Source organism: Anastrepha ludens, chromosome 4 (genome assembly GCF_028408465.1).
Source record: "Anastrepha ludens isolate Willacy chromosome 4, idAnaLude1.1, whole genome shotgun sequence".
Lineage (NCBI taxonomy): Eukaryota > Metazoa > Arthropoda > Insecta > Diptera > Tephritidae > Anastrepha > Anastrepha ludens.
Genome location: NC_071500.1, coordinates 76390692 through 76412435, shown reverse-complemented (window position 1 = coordinate 76412435; position 21744 = coordinate 76390692). Strand labels below are relative to the sequence as shown.

Below are 21744 nucleotides of genomic sequence, written 5' to 3'. Positions count from 1 at the left end.
ACGACGTTAGACTAACGGACAAAAATTAGAACGAGTAATAAAAAGAGGACTTAAAAGGAAACAAATAAAAAAAAATCAACTATAAAATGTAAGTCCTATATTCACTAAACTATAAATAAAAAGAAATTTTTGAAGTATATGTACTCTTATGTGACTTCCACAGGTGTAAAGTTGTAACAACACGGCAGCAGTATGCCACTTTGTTGGAGCTAATAAGGGAGAAATCAATCATGGCATTGATACTTTAGTAGCCCTTCGGTTTGTAGTAGATTAATTTTTCTTTAGTGGGGAAAATAATTTGTATGTGCGTCCCATCCACACACAAAATGATGCCAGGAAATCTATATTTTTGATAAAATTCCATCTTGATTTGCCGTTTTTCATTGACACTCATGCCGAGATTTACCCAATGAGGACACAATCATGTTTGTAGTGACGCTAATACATCTTTTAGCACATAGCTTTATGTCGACTGGCCCATTGGCATGTCGAAATTTTTGTGAACTCCGGGCTTATAGCCTCCCTCCGCAAGAAATAGTAAAACAGAGGATAGTCAGAGAACTGGAGTTATGGACGTCGGCCTTGCTTAGCTTGCGCTGCCTTCAATAAAACTCAAAACATACTTATGTAAATATAGCTTTATTTAACCGGTAATTTTTGATAAACCTGTTTTAACCGTATTTAAGTAACCTTTTTCTTTTTCGAAAATGGCTCGGTTGCTTGCATCTCTCAAAAATTTGCGCTCAATTCTGAGACTTCGTTTGCTCACTTTCCTCCTCCAATAACACAACCGTACATGCCAACGAATGCATTTTAATTTGAAAATTAGCTGAATTTGACAAAAAACTTAAAGATTATTTGCTTAATTGTCTTGTTTACATTGAAGTGAGCTGTTGACGAAAAATCGAAATATGAAATTTGAGTTTGACAGTTCTTTTTTCGAGTGCGCATGGAACCCGCGATTACAATTTTTTCCTGTTCGTAGTAGATATTCGTATTCGAACGTTTTCTACGACGGATTCTATGATCGGAGCAAACCCAGCGGTCACCTCAGCACTAAAATACATAACTTCTCCAGCGAGTGGTACTGAGCACGGATGCCAGATTCCAATAGTGTATCCAACGTAATGGTTAACATTTAGAGGATATAATTAAAAAATTAAAATAAATATATATAATATATAATAATAAACTGTGATCTTTGTAATAATTATTAACCCTCTAGTGCATAGAAAAGATTTTTTATAATAAAATTATGTGTTGCACTAATTAGAGGCCATAAAACACAAATATAATATTATTTTTATTTGTACGACCCGAATTCGGTCTGTGGCCCTGGAAATTAGCACCCCGCCTCTGGACGGTCTTATGCAGGTAGCTTAAAAAAAAATTACTGAAAATACAATACCACTTAAACAAGTAAACAGAAAACGATTATTTATAAAAATTTAAGTAATATATTGTATAAAATAGTATACAAATTGTTAAGTTTGGTTCAAAGTCTAAGAAGAACGAATATATGTACATATACATTTACTTAGAAATAACTTCCCATCATATCTTCAAAAATGTCCTTTATTCAGCATGATATTCCTTAAAACATGATTTTTTTGTCAGACAGATACCACTTTATGTTGCATTTTTCGCAATAAACTTGAGTCTCCGATTTACATGGCTTGTTACGACATTGACGTTTACTACTTTTATCGCAGAAATTTGGCCAATGATTGAGACAATCATACCTTATATTGGGTGGTGGTAGGTACAGTAACTTGCTTCACTTTGGTACTTCTTCGGCTTGTTTTTCTGCAGTAGTGGGGCGACCTAATTTTTTCGTTTCCGATATGAGCAGGAGAGTTTCGGCGATTTCTTCCCGAAATCGTGGAAGCTCGACACGCTGATGTTTCTCACGATTGATGCGATGGTATAAAACGTAAGCATTCACTATTGCCAAGTCGATAACATGGTGAAATATACGAGATGGCCATTTACCAGTCTTCATGCGAATTTTGTAGCCGCCAATTAGACTGTCCATCAAGTCTACTCCGCCCATATGCCGGTTGTATTCTTTGACAATGTTTGGACAGCTCACATATTCATACTGTTTTCTATTGCGGTTATAGCGACGGGACAATGTGTTTCGGTCGCTCGGATTATTTGAGTTAAATGGCTGCACACCTGCATATGTTGACGCTAAACGAACTGGTTTGCTGTCCTTCCAAACAACAGTAGAAATATCTACTCCAAATGCGGTGGCAACGAGTTCCTCCGAATATCCACGAGGAGCTTTTTTCACCACTAGCTGTTCATCGGTAGATAGTTTACAGCTTTTCACACGGTTGGCTCGAAAAGTTCGAAGCGAATAAATTCCACGACTTCGAAGGTAAACCAATAGTCCAAGCGACGTAAAGTAATTATCGAAATACACTATGTGGTTTGAAAAGTCTGGTATGTTTCTTGACAAACGGACAATACTGGCATGGCATTTTTTATTGGTTGAAAAGAATGTCTGCCCCAATATGATCGCACATTCGGAAAACGATATATAGACCTAAATATCAGTATGCCAATATATTTTCGTATTTCTTGCACTGTCCAGACGAAAGTTGAATTTATTTTCTTCTGACGAGCATAGAGATTGGTTTCGTCACAAATCAGTTCCAATAGCTCTGTATTAAAAAAGTATGCGAAGAAGTCATATGGTGTTTTTAAGTGAAAAAACTCTTCAAGATTCGAGTTATGAAACGTCAACTCTTCAACATTTATTTGAAGATGATTTTTACGCCACAGTAAGTTTTGAAACTCTTTCATATTGTTTCGAAGATTAGCAACATCGCATTCAAAGTGCGCTGAAGAAGTTGGTATACCCCTTCCCGAAAATTCGTCTGTTTTTGTAATTTCAATTTCTCCTTGTGAAACCGGTACAGACATGCTTTTTAGATTTTCTTGTGGACCAATTGGTACAGCAAGGGAAAGAGAAAGATTAGATTCAGAAATGTTGTTTTCTGTTTCTTGTAGAAAGGAATCATTTTGATTGGGGGCCACAAAATCTGGATCATTCACGTCGTTGTCTCTCTCGAAATCATCGCCTTCAATTTCCTCATCACTGTTTTCGCAAAAGTTCATAAAGTCGTTGAACTCCTCATCTGACATCTTCGACAAGTCGTATTTGCGTTTGCGTCCCCACCGCGACAATTTTTCTAGTGATAAAAAATATAAATCAGCATAATATGTCAACTGGAAGTTCAAAATAACTGAACATTTTTGGAACGCACTGCATACGGCCTCCTGTAGACGGTTGCAGCGTGAAGCACACAGTGGCACAATGTACATAAAAAAAAAACGTGGAGAGCACTTTATCTCACTCTTCACTTCTCAATCTACTTACCAAATATTTTTTTAACTCAATATTCCAATAGGGCACTTCTTAGGAAGTCTCACAAAAACACCTTCTCAGAAAAATACTTTTTTCGGTTATTTGATCACTTCTTTTAATTCCACTTGCAAAATTTTTGTAATATGAGCACATGCAGCTTTCACGATCAAGAGTAAACTGAAGAATATGAATCGTGTAAGCTGCATGACAAACAAAAAAGCACTTCGTGTTTTTAGTTTATTTTTTTTTTTGCTTTTAAGTGTTGCCCGCCTGTAGGCGGTTATATGCACTAGAGGGTTAAAATAGAATATCATTACACTAGTTCCAACTAATGTACTGTACAATAAAAACTCATCATCAAATATATATAAGGTTTAGCTCTCTCTCTCTCCTTTTCCTCTTGCGGAACGAAAATACCCAAAACGTGGCTTGAAATTTTACTCCCCATTCTCGCTCGTCCATCGACGCCTAAGAAGTTCCACTTCAAAAAACGTGTTTCCTTAAACGCTTCGTCCTTTTATTACTTATTATAAAATGTAATGCCATAATTTTTTGAAATCTCAGTAAACGTCGTTTACGGATTTCCTCCAACTTTTTATTACTAGCAGCAAATAGCGCAATTAAATTAGCTACTCCTTCTCCTTGTCTTTTCTTCGTTAATATCGTTAATAATAATTAAACATACCAAAAACTCAAAAATATTCCATGAAAGCAGTTTCTATGAAGAAAAATCTTTCAAATCTGTATTGACAGCTGATTGTCAATTTTGCAGGTAATCTGCCATATGTGAACTTGTATATTAATTTTGTGGATTTATTGCTAATTACTGCATTTGTGAACGTAATGATAACCTTTGTAATCGTTTCTCGAGAACTCTTGGTCTATACATAAAAATTGTGTGAATTAACTAAACTGATTTAGGTAAAAGTGTTTGAAAACTATTTCGTGAATACGTTTGAACACTCAAATCGTTTAATTGCACATATTATATATAAAGGGGTTTCCAAAACAAGTAGAAACTATGCCATTAATAAAAATGGAACGATACACAATTGAACAACGCACTAAAGTTATTAAAATTCTCTGTAAAAATGGTGACAAAAGTCGAACATTTTTAGGTCATCATGAAGCACCTTGTCGGACCGCAATACAGAAATTGGTGAAAAAATTCGAGCTGTTGGGACAAGTTAGTGATGTGAAGAATAAAACCCGTGCACGTCGCTGAAGAACAGCCGAAAATATTGCTGTTGTATCCCAAAGTGTTGACGAAAACCCAGGTTTGTCCATTCCTCGTCCTTCTTCGGAATTAGGCATTCCACAAACGTCAATTCAACGTATTCTGCATAAAGATCTGGGTCTTAAGGTTTGTAAAGTCCAGTTAATACAAGAACAACGTCGAGTCTTTGCTGATTGGGTCGTTGAAATACATGAAAGTGATCCGGAATTTAATCGAAAAATCATCTTGAGTGATGAGTCCCATTACCACCTCGGTGGTTTCGTCAACAAGCAAATTTGTCGGAGCTGGGGCTGAGAAAATCCAAGAGTTATTGTTGAAAAGCCTCTCTATTCTCAACGTGTGAGTGTTTGTTGCGGTTTATGGCCCGGCGGAGTCATTGGACTTTACTTTTACGAAAATGAAGCTGGAGCAACAGTTACGGTGAATGGATTGCGCTATCGAGAGATGATTAACGATTTTTATGGCCGGAATTGCATGGTATTGATCTGGACAACGTTTACAACACATGCAACGAAACCATTGATCTTTTATCAAAATAACATCTCTTATTGGAAAACCCTTACAATTGGCGTTTACACTCTTTATTGGGTGTTTGGCCGAGCTCCTCCTCCTATTTGTGGTGCGCGTCTGGATGTTTTTCCACAAATGTATATAATATGAATGGTTTTATTAATATACTCGTATATACGTACATAGGGCATGTATATAACACCAAATCGACCCGGATGTTTGAGCGCATAAAATATTTTTATGGATTCGTGGTTGATTAAAATTTATTATTGTATTCGCACATTATCTTATTATCAGTTACTACTTAGTTAACTACTAAATGGTTTTTAATAACAACGTCCGCGTATTTATAGGTCCAATAAAAATATATTTTGCCTACTGAAATAGTAAAAACGTTTATCTTTAAGACTCCGTTTTCGATAACATTATTATTCACTTCATTCGGTATCTTCAAAAACCACAGAAGTCAAGATTTTTCCAAACATAATGGGTTGTTTGCGGCTTGATGTTGTTCCACAAATAGAGGGACCTAGGGATGTAAGCGGTCTCCGCACGGCAGATGGTTTTTATGACGAGCTTCTTCATGGTAGAAATACGCCCCAAACAAGGAGCGACCGTATTAGAGAAAACGTTTCTATCAATTGGTGTTGCATACCCGGATAGTCCAACTTGTACAATTCTGGAACTAAACATTCGGCTACGGCGGCTCTTTACCTTGGTTTGATCTTGATGCTATATTTGGCTTGGAAGGTATATACATATTATGTAAGTGGACAGCGACCTCCAAATAAAATACAATGTGGATTTATCTCGAAAGTGCACTGCCTTTCCATTTTGGCATGGAATCGTAATAAATGACATACCACATCGGCTCCATATAAAGGGTGTTTCACAAACGTGACTAGATGTTGTTTTAAAATAAAACAAGTGAAAATTTAGATTTTTCAGGTTTCACAATTTTTATTCAAAATACGGTTCTTAACAATTATATACGAAAAATGACTTTATTTAAATGTCCACCATGAGCACGTCAACAGGCTGTCATCAAAAATTTCAAAGACTCTCTCACATATTATCGCACTGAGTTCAGCATTCTCGATCCGAAAATTGTGTATCAGCTCTGGAATCGTTGTTGCCTTATGCACATAGACTAAACTAGTCAAAAAACTCCAGTCTGGTCTGCCAGTCCTATTCCTATTCTCGACAGGAACAGTTTCTTGAAATTTTTTCCACCAAAAAAATTGTAATAAGTTTCAATAATTTTAATGCTTTGATCTAACTTGTAAAATTGTCCATCTGCCTATTTAATAAATATCAAAGATAAAATAAGAAAGGAATTATATTACTGTCTACGAATTATTCACTACTGACACTTATACGCCACTTTTGAAATACCCTTTATAATAAAAATGATGACATCAAGTCTTTGCAGCGCGATGTAGAGAAAAGTGTTGGACCTATTCGGAGAAATAAAATTACAAAAACATAGAATAGAAAAGCAAAAATAATGCTTACATATTCTGTTTGCCAATGGAGGTGGTTGCTTGGAGCAGTAGCAAATTTTTTTTTCTTTAGACCAAATGTAATCACTTGTCGTACTGAGATCACCGAAATATATTATTATTATTATTTATAGGGGATATATACAAAATAACCCTAACTTAATTAGCACACTGGCTACTAGGGCCTGCAGTGCTATACTGCTGCTACTATTTTGAAATATTATACTTATATATATAATATTTTTGACAGCTAAACTTTTAATAACGATTGCGTATCAATTTGATACTTGGTGTCGTTGTCGTTTTGCTGGCAATGTCATACGTGCGTGAAAATAAATTTATGATAGAAAAATCTCGTGATGCAAAACTACAGCTGAAACAATTTATACAAGTCCCTATTCATATCCAACTGATAAGTTGAGCGGATGAAGGTTAAACTAAATTTTCGTTTGGCTTACGGTTCTGGCTATGCCTGGAAGTATACTGTAAATCATATTTATTTGTATAAATGGCTGTCGCTGTTAATTTAACATTTTCTGTTAGGCCGAATGAAATATAGACGAAAAAAAGGCCTCTTCTTTTCGCCAAGCGTTATCAATGGCGAATAGATGGGGCAAAGATATAAATGAACATACATATGTGTTTGTACGACAGTGAGTTATACCATTCTAATGAGCTATACTCGCTAGCGGCGAATCTTTCAAGTTAACTTTGTTGTTGCTTTCGCATGCAGTTTTTTCGTCAAGTTAATCGAGCATAGAGATAGCGCAAACGGAGATGGGAGGCAAAAAACACAGGAATTCCAGATCTACGTTTCTCCGATATTAGAGTTCAAACGCTCACACTTTGGCAGGCAAGATGGAGCTCTGAACGGTATGGTAGATGGACAGCGAGACTAATACCCGATCTAAAAAAGTGGGTAGAAAGAAAGCATGGTGAGGCGAACTATTACCTCACACAGTTTTTGTCCGGACATGGGTCCTTTCGCAAGTATTTGTGGCGAATGGGTAAAGTGAGCCAACCAAACTGCGTATATGGAGATACTGAGTATGATGATGCGGAGCATACCTTTTTTAAATGCGAGAGGTGGAACGTAGAGAGAACAGGTCTGCAACGAGCTATTGGTGTATTTACACCTAAAGAAATTATCGACAAAATGATGATAGACGAAGAAAAATGGAATGCCGTCACAAATTTTGTAGAGGATATTATCCGAAAAAAGAAGCGCGACATGGAAAGTTATGCTGAAGAGCATTGAGCATAGGTTTCTCAAAACAGGCGACCCTGGACGCAGGGTTAGTAAGTAAGTGTCCTTCTTAGGACGCCGTCTTGGCCCTCTACCTCGAAGCAATGCGGAAGCAGTCCCGGGGTGGAGGGAAAACTCCAAGAGAAGAGGAGGGATATTTTTAGTGGAATCACCACACACGTAGTAGCGACGGGACGGTTACTATATGGTGCGAAGGCATTTTTAACCCAACCTCACCGCCAAAAAAAAAAAAACAAAAAAAAAACACCACAGCTTTAAAGTTCAACCTTTTAGAACTCTTGATGGTTGAGTAATGCCAACATTTTTTGGCTTGGAAAAAAGTCATAACAATTTTATTAATTTGTTATACTTATATGATAACACTACGTATGGCAAAAAATATATAGAATCTTAGTAATACGGCAACAACGAATTTGAGTAATAAGCATGAAGCATTTGATGATTATCGAAGGCAAATAATAATAATAGATAATTTAATTAATAGATTCGCCTTGATGATTACCGTTATTTTGCGAAAAATATTTTTTCATTGTGAATGGAGCGTAACTCGATAAATTTGCAAGTCATTTACTAAAAGTGGCAAAAAATGACAAGTCTAAACATTTCATAAATTGTGACGATAAGTATGAATTTTTGAATTCAACAGAGAATCGCTGCTACTAAGTGCATTGAAAGTCTTAACTTGGGGAAACTTGAAGGAGCTGTTAAATAATACTCTGAAATCGGAAATAATTAGTTCTAATGGCGGTAGGTAATTACAGGTAAGCTGGAAATTGGATTTCTATTGTTTTTTACTAGATTCACAAAGGCTGGAATCCGTTTATTATGAACCCAAATTTGTGAAATTTCAGTAACAATACTCCAGAATCCTCTTTTTATACATCCATGCAGGCAAATCAATTACTCTTCTCTTGAGACTCAACTGGCTAATTTCAACGGAATTTAAATGAAATTCGTAATTTTGTACTTCTGGGCGTTATATTGTAATTCGGACTGAAGTTGTCACGCCTGGCGCAAAAGGAGGCACACCCTCTTATCCAGCCGCCCTATGATATATCTTCAACTATTCTCCTCTACTATCACATATGTATCAGGTCCGCCGTAGCCGAATGCGTTGGTGCATGACTATTATTCGGAATTCAGAGAGAACGTAGGTTCGAATCTCGGTGGAAGATCAAAATAAAGAAAAAGTTTTTTCTAATAGCGGTCTTCTCTCGGCAGGCAATGAAAAACCTCCGAGTGTATTTCTGCCATGAAAAAGCTCCTCATAAAAAATATCTGCCGCTCGGAGTCGGCTTGAAACTGTAGGTCCCCCGATTTGTGGAGCAACATCAAGATTGCATTTTAGTGCAATTAAATCTCAGTGCTGCCAAAGGTATAAATATTTCAAGTTATTTCATGCAATTTCATATATATACGAGAGTTTGTGGATTATTATTATTATTATGGGATTTCGCACTGCGATCTGAAATATCTATTGCGACCCCATCATGGATTACAGAATATTTCCCTGATCCCAACTTTCTCAATAAATTTTAGTATCTTTCCTATTCTATTGAGTTTTATTTCCTCCCATCTTTGCCTTCCGCCAGTCTTGCTGTACCCTTAGGAGTTAGTACCTGACGATCCTGCAGATGCAGCTCTACTGGAACGGCTAGTTGAGATGCGGTTTGTGAAGTCACTTCATTTAGTATTTTGTTTTCATCTTTGTTTGTTCCATAATTGTATTCCCCGAGTGTGTGGAAAGGAGGCCGCTAAGTCATAGTGCTACAGAGTAAGTCTACAGTTACTCTCTGTGATGGGCAGATATCAGTGAGGAGCATCGCTTAAATACAATATGTTATACCCACTGTAAACAAGTCCGATGAACACATGCTTTCCCGGATAGGATGGTGTAGTGGCCATCCTATGCACCCATATCAGTCAGATATTTCCAGGCTGACCTCTGCAACTTGGGTGGTCCTTATGCTATGATTGAGAAAACTGATGGTAAGGAGCAGCTCTTCATAGATTTATGCAAGCTCAATCACCAATCGCCAGGGTTTAGGTACCAAGGAAGGGAGGCTTGTGGATGCACTCATACATTTACGCAATAACGACACTTCGATAAAGATTGTAATCATAATCAGCAACATAATGGCAACACAGCCAAATTGAAATCAGTGTGCAGTGCCCGCCTGGATCGAATCTTTTTTTCTCGATTGGTTCCCATTGTCGCTCCCCGTCCCATTGGGCTACTGCCTAGTATACACAGGGCTTTGCGTGAGTTGGATCGGATTATGGGAAAAGTTATAATGGATTTGCAAGAGATCACTTAGTATAACGCCCGGGCACATAGAAGCTAAATGAAGCAAATTTAGAATGTGATACATAGTAATAATATGAGTATGCGCACAACATTTCTATATTCTGTGTGGGGAAATACCCTTAGAATTGTATGCCCCAAGAACTGTACTTGTATAAATATCCGTTCGTTGAAATAATTTCGATGGCTTCGTTCCCTATTGATCAGATCAAGAAACTCGTAACAAAGATGTTGAAATGCATAGCGAACATTACAAGAAAACATGGACATACATTTTTACAAATACAGGATTATCGGAGAAAGCCTTCTTATACACTCGTACATAAGGGCATTATTATTTAGATACTGTCGAATTAATTTTGTTATGAGATGTAGTGTGAAAAACTCAAGATTATTTAAAATAAATTTCTTGTTTTGCTTGAGCGCCCACTTTTTGTTAAATGTTAATTCAAGGGTTCGTTTTATCTGTATTAATTAAATGGTACATTAGTGAATAAAAATCCCCCGAATGCCCTTTAGCGGCCGCCATAGTCGAATGGAATGGGTTGGTGCGCGACTTAATCATTTGTATGTAGATGTGCAGACCTAACCAACACAAACACATAACTGAAATCCGTTTACTTAGAACGTAACCTGGCAGTTATTCGGGAACTTTTTGATCAATCAGCCTAGGAGAACCCGTTTTTAGAATAATAAAAAAAATTATGATGGGGCATTCACATGGCATTAACAGGTAAACCTACAAAGATAGAATTCCCATTTATAAATATGAATATATATAATTGGCGCATACACCCTTTTTGGGTGTTTGGCCGAGCTTTGTTCCACAAATGGAGGGACCTACAGTCTCAAGCCGACTCCGAACGGCAGAAATTTTTATGAGGAGCTTTTTCATGGCAGAAAAACACTCGGAGGTTTTCCATTGCCCGCCGAGGGGCGACCGCTATTAGAAAAATGTTTTTTTCTTAATTTTGATGTTTCACCGAGATTCGAACCTGCGTTCGCTCTGTGAATTCCGAATAGGAGGCACGCATCAACTCATTCGGCTACGGTGGCCGCCCATTCCCATTTGTATCAGAATTTAAAAAATTTGAATAAATTGCATTGGATTTACAGACACTTTTTTATCCGAAATTGCAAACACTTGCGAGCTTCACAGTAATTACAAATAATAATATTAACCAGAAATGATTCTCAAAGTTGGAAAAATATAAAAAATGCAAAACTTTAATGCTAAAAAAGCGAATACCTACCTCTTTATAAAACTGTTTTCTAATTTGGTCAAAATGGAGCAGTGTTACAATTTTTTTAATGCGGTAAGTACCGAAAAAGAGGTTGTTTAATAATAAATAACGATTTTGGGGGTATATGCAAAACTTGAGGGGTCGGCCGCCGTAGCCGAATGGGTTGGTGCGTGATTACCATTCGGAATTCACAGAGAGGTCGTTGGTTCGAATCTCGGTGAAAGCAAAATTTATAAAAACATTTTTTAATAGCGGTCGCCCCTCGGCAGGCAATGGCAAACCTCCGAGTGTATTCCTGCCATGAAAAAGCTCCTCATAAAAATATTTGCCGTTCGGAGTCGGCTTGAAACTGTAGGTCCCTCCATTTGTGGAACAACATCAAAACGCACACCACAAATAGGAGGAGGAGCTCGGCCAAACACCTAACAGAAGTGTACGCGCCAATTATTTATTTTTTTTATGCAAAACTTGAGGGGTGGTTTTGTGATGTAATCCATCAGATCCGCTACGTCTATTGTGTCTTATCGTAAAGGTAGATGGAATATTCTTTATTTTGTAGCACCGTGTAATTACAACATTTAACTAAAATAAATTTTTCACACACCCTCGTAAAAATGTGTGCACATACTTTTGAACGTTTCTATGAATAATAAGACTTTGTTTGACTGGTTCACATTTGAATGTGGGCCAAGTTAGTATCTCTTCAAACCAAGTGAGAGTAAACGAAACTAAGTAATAAACAAAACAGTTGCACTGAGTAACATACAAAAACTGAAATTGCTTCTCCCAGCGATACCAAACATGTAATTTCAAAAAGCTAAGAGTATGGATTGACCTCAACATACATATATTACCAAATAGTTCCGGGCTATAACCTAAAGAGCTAAGTGTGCGCGAATAAATACTCAATCAGCTATGGCTCTATTCTCTGTTTAGAGTAAGGCTTGGTCGTTTTCACTACAGCGCACAGCCATTCAGTTCAAGACAACCGCTCAAGTGACAAAGCACAAAGAAGTGGCAAGTTGATTTAAAAATTGTGAATAAAATTCGGCGAAAAGTTAAGACCGTTTGAAAGGTGATCATATTTGAATACTTATTACAAGTATATACCTACTTTTGTAATTATTTAAAGTTTGGGTGTTGAACCACTAGTATACATACATATGTATTACATTATTATCTGAGATTTACGCAGCCACGATTTACTACGCGTATTTTCGGTCCCTTCGAGTCTTTCGTCATGAATTAACACCAAGTAGCAATTCAGCGTCATTGTAGCTACGTGAAAGAAACCAGTTTTGATGTATTATATTTTGCTAGAAATAAGTATGTATGTATGTAGCCTCAAAATTCGAAGCATTCGTCCGCAATAAGTGTACGTTATTTTGTTTATGTTTGCGGTCTTTTTAATCCACTGACCCTGGCCAAATTAGTTGGCTACATGACGACACACATTCAAATACGAGTATTAAAGTGAGTAAAGTTTTGAATAAAAATTGCTCACATTTTTATTTGTTGATGCTCATAGTTCACAGGGTCAGCAAAAGTATTACCGAAATAAGATTTGACCAACTTAAAAATGTAGCTTTTGATAATTAAATGTGACCTTACTTAATAAAAAGGACGGATTTATATTGTCCATCCAACGATTAAGAAATTAAAAAAAACGCCGTATAAATAATAAGTTAAGATTTAAAATGTTTTTATTGAAATCTTATTGAAGTCAAGTACAGAAAACCACGCAGTTTGTTTAGCTGAGTTTCAATGCTTAAATATTTATTAAATTTGAAACTTCCACTTGCCTACATAAAATAAAATCTTCTACTGCAAGGCGTGAATTTACATATTAGTTAGTGCATGCAAATTTAATATTAAGACTTATTTTAAAATATTGAATAATATTAGAAAATATGTATACGTAAATATAATTTGACTTATTAGCTTTAGCTTTTTCTGTTTTCCAAAGAATAGGTGAAATTTATGAGGGGGGTTCAATAAGTACCCGTGTTAAAAATGAAGACACCATTTCTTAGAAATTTTAATTAATTTTTGTATTTTTCAACATAGTTACCTTTTAGAAAGATACACTTTCTCCCAACACTACGGTCATTTTTTTAATCCCTCCAAAAAAAAGGATTGTCGAACTCTCCAAAATACGTCCCTGACTCTTCGATTACTTCTTCATTTCAAAAAAATATTTTTCCCGAGAGCCATTTCTTCATGTTAGGGAACAAGAAAAAGTCGCCGGGAGCCAGATCAGGTGAATGCGGTGCGGCAGAAATGCATAATGCAACTCATGCAGTTTAACGGCGACAACTCCAGATGAATGTTCGGTGTGTTATCGTGGGGAAACATCACCTTTTTTCGCCAAATACGTCCGTGTCTCCTTCAATTTTTTGTGAAAGCGGTTCAATAACTTATTGTAGTATCGCATTCCACAAAATTGTTGCCCTAACCTTTCCGGCCGATGGGACTGTTTTCGCCTTCTTTGGATTCACCGGGAGAAATCCATTGTTTTGAGTGTTGCTTAGTTTGATGAATTTGGTGTGTAATGATGAAGCCAGGTTTCATCAATGGTGACAACTCGACACAAAAACTCCTTCGAATCTCTCCTAAATTGCTGCAAACACTACTTCGAAGTTAACAGCCGCATCCGATTGTTGTCCGCCGTGAGCAATCGCGACACCCATCGGGCCGACAATTTTTTCATCGCCAACTTATCATGTAAAATATTAATTATCGTTCCGGTCGACACACATGTGGCCCCTGTTAGTTCGCGCACTTTCACTCGTCGACCAGCGGGAATCATGTCGTGGACTTTTTGAATGATTTCCTCGTTAACCACGTCTACCGGGCGTCACGTTCAAAAGCAAAACAAAAAGCGAATTACAGAACGATACTGTTTTTTTTTCTGTCATGGCGAAGATTACGAAACACGTCTTACCCGAATAGCTACCAAATCCAAACTAACCTATCAATCAGTTTCAAATTTATTTTGCCGTCGTTTGATAGATGACACACACGATGTTAACACCAACTTCCCTCAGGAACGCCCTCTGGCACCAAACATGGGTATTTATTGAACTGCCCTCGGTAACTCAGAGCGAGTTTTTTTGAATGCGTACATTCGGATGCTAAATTACGCAAATCCTTCTTCTTCATCAGATTGACCATATATGTACCTATAACTATGACGACAGTCGCCGAAGCCGAATGGGTTGGTACGTGACTACCATTCGGAATCCGGAAAACGTAGATTTGAATCTCCCTGAAGCACCAAAATTAAGAAAAAGTTGTTTCTAATAGCGGTCGCCCCTCGTCAGGCAATGGCGAACCTCCGAGTGTATTTCTGCCATGAAAAAGCTCCTCATAAATAAATATAATAACCATTTGTGAAACAACATTAAGACGCACACCACAAATAGGAGGAGGAGCCAAACACCCGAAAACGGTGTAAGCTCCAATCTATACTAATATTATAAAGAGGAAAACTTTGTTTGTTTGTTTGTTTGGTTGTAATGAATAGGCTCAAAAACTACTGGACCGATTTTAAAAATTCTTTCACCATTCGAAAGCTACATCATCCACGAGTAACATGGACTATATTTTATTTCGGAAATAGGGCTCGAGATATACGTCAAGACGTGGACCCGGGTAACCTTCGGATGTGTATGTACAATATGGGTATCAAATGGAAGCTGTTGGTGAATGCTTTAGTTCAGAGTATTTCCATCCGCTCCGTGACTAGGGTCTCGAGATAGAGACCAAAACGTGGATCCTAGAATGTGTTTGTACAATATGAATATCAAATGAAAGCTGTTGATAAGTGCTTTAATACGGGGTAATTTTCATACCTATTGATGACTAGGGTCTCGAAATATATGCCAAAACGTGGACCCGCCGTGTCTTTACACCGAATTAAACCAAACTTACACACATTGTTAAGTAGGTATTGAAGATGATTTCCGTATAGTTTGAATACCTATTGGTGGATAGGGTCTCGAGATATAGGTCAAAACGTGGACCGGGTAACCTTCGGACGTGTATGTACAATATGGGTATCAAATGAAAGCTGTTGGTGAATGCTTTAGTACAGAGTATTTTTCATGCCGCTCCGTGACTGGGGTCTCGAAATATAGGTCAAAACGTGGACCCGGGTAACCTTTCGTTGTGTATGTACAATATGGGTATCAAATGAAAGCTGTTGATAAGTGCTTTAATACGGGGTAAAATTCATACCTATTGATGACTAGGGTCTCGAAATATATGCCAAAACGTGGACCCGCCGTGTCTTTGCACCGAATTAAACCAAACTTACGCACATTGTTAAGTAAGTATTGAAAATGGGTTTCGTAAAGTTTGGTTGTAATTCGGAGCACTGGCAACGGGTACAGCGTTCTTTTGAACCAGCCATAATGTCGCTTACTTTTTTAACGCTTGGGGCGGAACTGAACTGTCAAATTGACAGTGTGGGTTACAATGTGTCAATATTTCTTTCTGATTTGGATGCCATAAGGAAAAAACGTAAGTGCAACATGTAAAAATTGTTTGTGAATGTTTTTGGAGTGGATTTTGGAACAGTGAACAATTTCTTACGAAATTTGAGAATTTAATGTGAAATCCGAAGGTTCAAATGAAATTATGTGTTCGTGGAAAAAAAATTTTTTTTCGTTTTCGTTTTGAAAAATATAAATGGATAATGGTTAAAAAAGCTCCAATGCTTAATAAAACATATAAATTGAAACGAAAAATTCATGGATGATCAGGAAAAAAGACGATTGTTTATTCATATGCGTTGATTTGAAATTTAAAAACAATCTTCTTTTTTCCTGATTTTCAATTTATATTTTATATTTACTCAAAAACAAATAGAAAAACAAAAAATATTGTTTATGCCAAAGCGCTTGAATAAAGAATAAAGAAATAAATAATATGAAAATCATATATTTTCTGTTCTAAACCATATCTATTCTATTTTAGTGTGCCCAGCGAAGGGGGCCGGGTTTGCTAGTATTATATATATGTATATATATAATATATATAAAACTAAGATATATATATCCGCATAAGTTTTAGGTGTATTGAAAACGTGGTCATAGTGGCTGTTCGATAATACATTTCCTTCAAGTTTATAATTATATTATATATTATAGACAAACATCTCCTCACAATCTGGCATACGACTATATTTTTATGATATAAGATCGTCCTAGAGCTTTATGTGGCCTCCGAATAGCCAGATGGTTTTTATGAGAACATTATCTATGGCAGAAATGCTCTCGCATATTTGCCATTACTTTCTGAATTTTTTGTTTCTTGTTTCTTGTCACATGCTGAATTTACAAATGCATCTTTTTTATCCGTTGCAGTATTGCGATAATTGACAATATGCCACCGACGGAATTGGGCACTGATGGGGAAGTGATTTTAGTCACCGGAGGTAGCGGCTTCATCGGTCAGCATTTGCTAAAATACTTACTGCGTGAAAAAACGAATTTCGGTATTAAAGAAATTCGCTCTTTGGATTTATTGCCCTTTGATAATAAAATTGGTTAGTATCCTATTAGATATTGGTTAAACTTAAAATTTAATAGTAAAAATAATCTTTGATGTTCAGCTATTTCTCCCTCTGAAGATCTTAAAACCTTTGTTGGAGATATTTGTGAGCCACAAACTAATGCTGTGCAGGATGCCTTTAAGGATGTGAATTGTGTTTTTCATTGTGCCGCATTAGTTGGAATCGAATATCCACCAGATTTCAATGAGCTGGATCGCGTTAACGTGAATGGCACAAGCGTTGTTGTAGATTTGTGTGTTAAGTATAATGTCAAGAGGTTGATATATACCAGCTGCGCGTCAGTGTGTTTGGTTCCATTCAAAGGATATAGCACTTTCACAATTGTTATCAACCAAACTGAGTCGAAGGCCAACACACCTACATTCAATGCTCAGGATCCTAAAGATTTTGACAAATCCTTCTTGATACCAGGATACTCCTCATCTAAATTGCGTGCAGAAACTATAGTGTTAAATTCAAATGGAACCCTCCTGAGTAATCAAAAAGGTAGGTCTCCTTTTGAAAATTGAATTACATGCCATATGTACTTGTACTTACATATATGTATGTACCTATCTGATATCTTTGAACTTTTGACAAACGAGCTTATTTGACCTATTGCTTTTGGTCAATAAATTCTTACATTTTACATAAAATAAATTATATTACTAGTAAATTATTGAAGTTTTTATTAAGATATATTCTTAAGCCCCAACTGAGAACGATGACTACTTAAATTATGCATTAAAAATAGGAAATTTAATAGTCAACCTAATTTTTTTTATCAAAAGTCAACAGATATACCTATATGTACACACATTCATATACATAATTGCCATTAAAATAAATATTCTGAAAACTTTCACTAATAAATAACCTGTATATTTTTTTAGAATATTTAGAAACTGTGGCTATACGTCCACCTCTTACTTATGGCGAGGGTGATATGAAATTTGTGCCGCAGGTTTTTGAGTACTTGTCAAAGCGCGGGTTCAGCTATCCGCGTATTGCCGGAGCTGGTGGCAAACAGCAACTAGTCTATGCTGGTAAAGTGCACTACATATGGAATACGAAGAACCTAAAATTTACGCTTTTAAAATGTTTTTCTTCTTAATTGTCTATTTCTGTTAACATAGGTAACGTGGCATGGGGCCATTTGTGTGCATACAAAACGCTGAAGGAAACACCAAAGGCCATTGCCGGTCTGCCAGTTTTTGTTACCGATGACACACCCATTAACGATGTGACGAGATTCATACAGAAAATGGCACTTTTAGGTGGAAAATTCAAGATCAACTTGACCATGTGGTATTTGCCGCATTTCCTTTTCTTCTTTTTATCGTTCCTCACAGAGCTTCTCGTGCAGTTGTTTTACCCAGTAACGAAATTCAAATTAATAAACTCGCTCCGTGCAATTGCTTCCTTCACTGCATCGGTGTTAATGTTCAATAGGCTGCGCGCATCTATACACATGGATTATGTACCATTAGTTGAACCGGAAGAGGCTGCGCAAAGAAGTGCCTGTTGGTATGCGGAGTGGTGGGAAAAGCATCGAATTCAAAATAAGAAATAGAGAAATGAAAAGAGAAACTCTCGCCTAAATGTTATTACAAATATTTCCAACAAAGTGTATTATAAATATTTTCTCATCTTGCCATAGGCTAATGATGGAGATGATAGGTAGTATATTAAGATCAATGGTAGTTAAAATTTTGTTGAGTTTTTGTTGAATAAAATTGTTGGATATGGATCATAAGCACCAGTGTTTCACAGTCATACAGCTGATGTTTGCATTGCTTTCCCTTCCTCTTAATTGGTTCCAGAAGTGCTTGAGTTGAATAAGCCATTATCCATTTCGTCTGTCAGCACTGACTGGTATCGCCTCTTAGCCTGAGGATGATCAATACTCACTCGAGTGACTATTCAGATTTTCACTTGTTAATTAATCAGCACTGTTTGCTCCAAACAAAGAATGCTTCATACTCACTGACCGACATTTCTAGTTGTTTTAGAAAATAAATGGATTTGGATGATTATTTATATGAAGTATATTCTTTGCCACCAGGTCAACAGCATATACTAGATATTTTCGTATATTTAATTTTTATTTGTTGTATTCAAAGCTAAATATTACTTTTCATGGAGCGAGATGTTAGAGAATCCATTTGGCAGTTTTCGCATTTTGTTTTCCTTATGTCATGTTCTACGCAAATAGGTTTTTTTTTTATAGGTTCTTTTTATAGTACAGCAGACGTGACAGCTGCTCTTAATTTGCTCTTTATTCAGCCACGACTTCGTGTCATGACATTCTACGGATAATAAATAAATACATAAAATTACCTTTTGTAACTAAAATATTCAAATTAATGAGATAGCAGAGGACTTGCACAATACGCCAACTCTTGGAAAAGACCCATGAAAGAAGAATTGACACACACCATCTTTTCGTCGACAGTACGAAAAGGTGTTACCTGTATGCCACGATGTCTGAATTTGGTATCCCCGCAAAAGTAATACGTCTATCCAAGATGACGTTGCTCAATATCAGCAGCGCCATCAGAAATGGGAATAACCTCTCCGAGCCGTTTGATACCAAACGAGGTTTCAGACAGGGTGACTCACTGTCGTGTGACTTCTTTAACTTGATATTGGAGAGGATCGTACGAGCCGCAGAACTTAATTGCTCAGGTACAATATTTTATAAGAGCGTACAATTGTTGGCGTATGCCGATAATATTGGCATCATCGACCTTAGCAACCGCGCTTCTCCAAACTGGATAAAGAGGCAAAGCGAATGGGTCTGGTGGTGAATGAGCACAGAACGAAGTACCTCCTGCCATCAAAGAAGCAGTCGGCGCACTCGCGTATCGGCACCCACGTCACTGCTGACAGTCATGATTTCGAGGTTGCAAAATACTTCGTTTATTTAGGAACCAGCATTAACACCTATAACAATGTCAGCCTTGAAATCCAACGTAGAATCTCTCTTGGCAACAAGTGCTACTAAGTAAGCAAATGAGTAGTAAAGTCCTCTCTCGACGAACGAAACTAACACTCTACAAGGCTCTCATTATGCCCGTCCTAAGGTATGGCGCAGAAGCGTGGACGATGACAATATCCGATGAAGCGACGCTTGGAGTGTTTGAGAGAAAGATTCTGCGCAAGATTTTTGGACTATTGCACGTTGGCAACGGCGAATATCGCAGACGATGGAACGATGAGCTGTATGAGCTTTACGACGGCATCGACATAGCGCAGCGAATAAAGATCCAGCGGCTACGTTGGCTGGGTCATGTTGTCCGAATGAATACAAACGCTCCGGCTCTGAAAGTATTCGCTGCGGTACTAGCTGGTGGTAGCAGAGGAAGAGGAAGACCTCCTCTGCGTTGGAAAGATCAGGTGGAGAAGGACTGGGCTTCACTTGGTGTGTCAAACTGGCGCCGGTTAGCACGAGAAAGAAACGATTAGCACGCTTTCTTAAACTCGGCCAAAATCGCGTAAGTGGTTATCGCGCCAAATAAGAAGTGGAAGAAGATGACTTGCACATTGCTTGTTGATTTACTGCAAATGTAGTCCCAAAATACTTGAATTTCGTGCAAAAAAGGACCGAATATATGATTTCTCAGGCTGAGTCCGACCCAATAGTCATCAAACGCATCATTACTGGAGATAAGACGTAAGCTTATCCAGACATCAGACGAGTGAGTGGTTCTGAATGAACCAAGATAAAAAAATCACGTCGTTTTCATTCATTGCCCGTGAATTTTTTACTAAGAACGAAACGAATACCATCCAACAGCTATCGAATTCACCTGAGTTCACCTAATATGGCTCCCTGTGATTTTTTTGCTGTTTGATAGAGTCAACACTACGGGGATGGCGTTTTAACAGCCGAAAAGGAGGAATGGAAAAATGGCAGACGACTCTGATGGCTATACGGAAAAGAGAGTCGCAGAAATGTTTCGAGAGCTGGATCAAACGCTGACATAATTGCGTTAAAGTTGATGGGAAGTATTTTGAAGGCGATAATATCACTTTTAAGGAATAAATTTGTATTTTGCATTTACTGAATATATTCCGAGAACTTTTTGATCAATACTGATCCTGAAACGTTTGATTCATTGAAGGAAGAGGTCGGCGTCGAGATCCTAAAGAAGACTGGTACTTTCAGTCTGAAAATATCTGGAATATTTGTAAGGGTGCTTTTATTTCTAAGGGTAAACTCATGGCTTAAGTGAACAAGTCCACAACTGTGTTCGCGAGGAAATCAAAATTTAGTGTATCATTCTGGGCAAATGACCTCTAAAAATGACTGCTTCAGGATGATGTTCTTCTGATGCACGCGGCGTGAACGTAATAGCCAGAGGCATTTGCAAATACGTATATGTATATGTATATGTATTTAGTATATATGTATCAATGCTGATTAAAAGGATAATCTCATTTCTTTAGCACTTCTGTTTTTATTTGAAATCTCTGATCATACCTATTGATTGGCAAAGTTCCCACTCAAGCAGTTTTCGTCAAGTTCAAATGTGCTCCAAATTCTATGCATTCTATGCGAAATCCTTCGTCCTATCATTTATTGGCAAAAGAGATTCTCGTTGGATCTCAAAACTGGTATTAATTTAGCTTTAATGCTGGCTTCCAAGTAAACGAAATCTACTACCACACTAATATTTTAACTGTAACTCATAAGGAAATGCTTAACTAATGACACTGTGCATAGGTAAAATGCGAATGTAA

At 37.2% G+C, this 21744-nt stretch overlaps 1 protein-coding gene across 4 annotated transcripts; it reads left to right on the top strand.

The window, feature by feature from the left end:
• Nucleotides 1-8442: 8442 nt before the first annotated feature.
• On the top strand, nt 8443-18754 carry LOC128859875 (3 beta-hydroxysteroid dehydrogenase/Delta 5-->4-isomerase type 3). 4 transcript variants are annotated; one of them, XM_054097004.1, is made up of 5 exons: nt 8443-8639; nt 16811-16992; nt 17059-17505; nt 17892-18044; nt 18135-18754. In XM_054097004.1, the coding sequence occupies exons 2-5, from the start codon at nt 16830-16832 to the stop codon at nt 18569-18571; spliced, it is 1200 nt and encodes a 399-aa protein (XP_053952979.1). In that variant the 5' UTR covers nt 8443-8639; nt 16811-16829; the 3' UTR covers nt 18572-18754. The 4 variants fall into 4 exon arrangements, with proteins under 4 accessions (XP_053952979.1, XP_053952976.1, XP_053952977.1 ...); XM_054097001.1 differs by having other exon boundaries at nt 8443-8653; XM_054097002.1 differs by lacking the exon at nt 8443-8639 and adding an exon at nt 11370-11513.
• The last annotated feature ends 2990 nt before the right edge of the window (nt 18755-21744 follow it).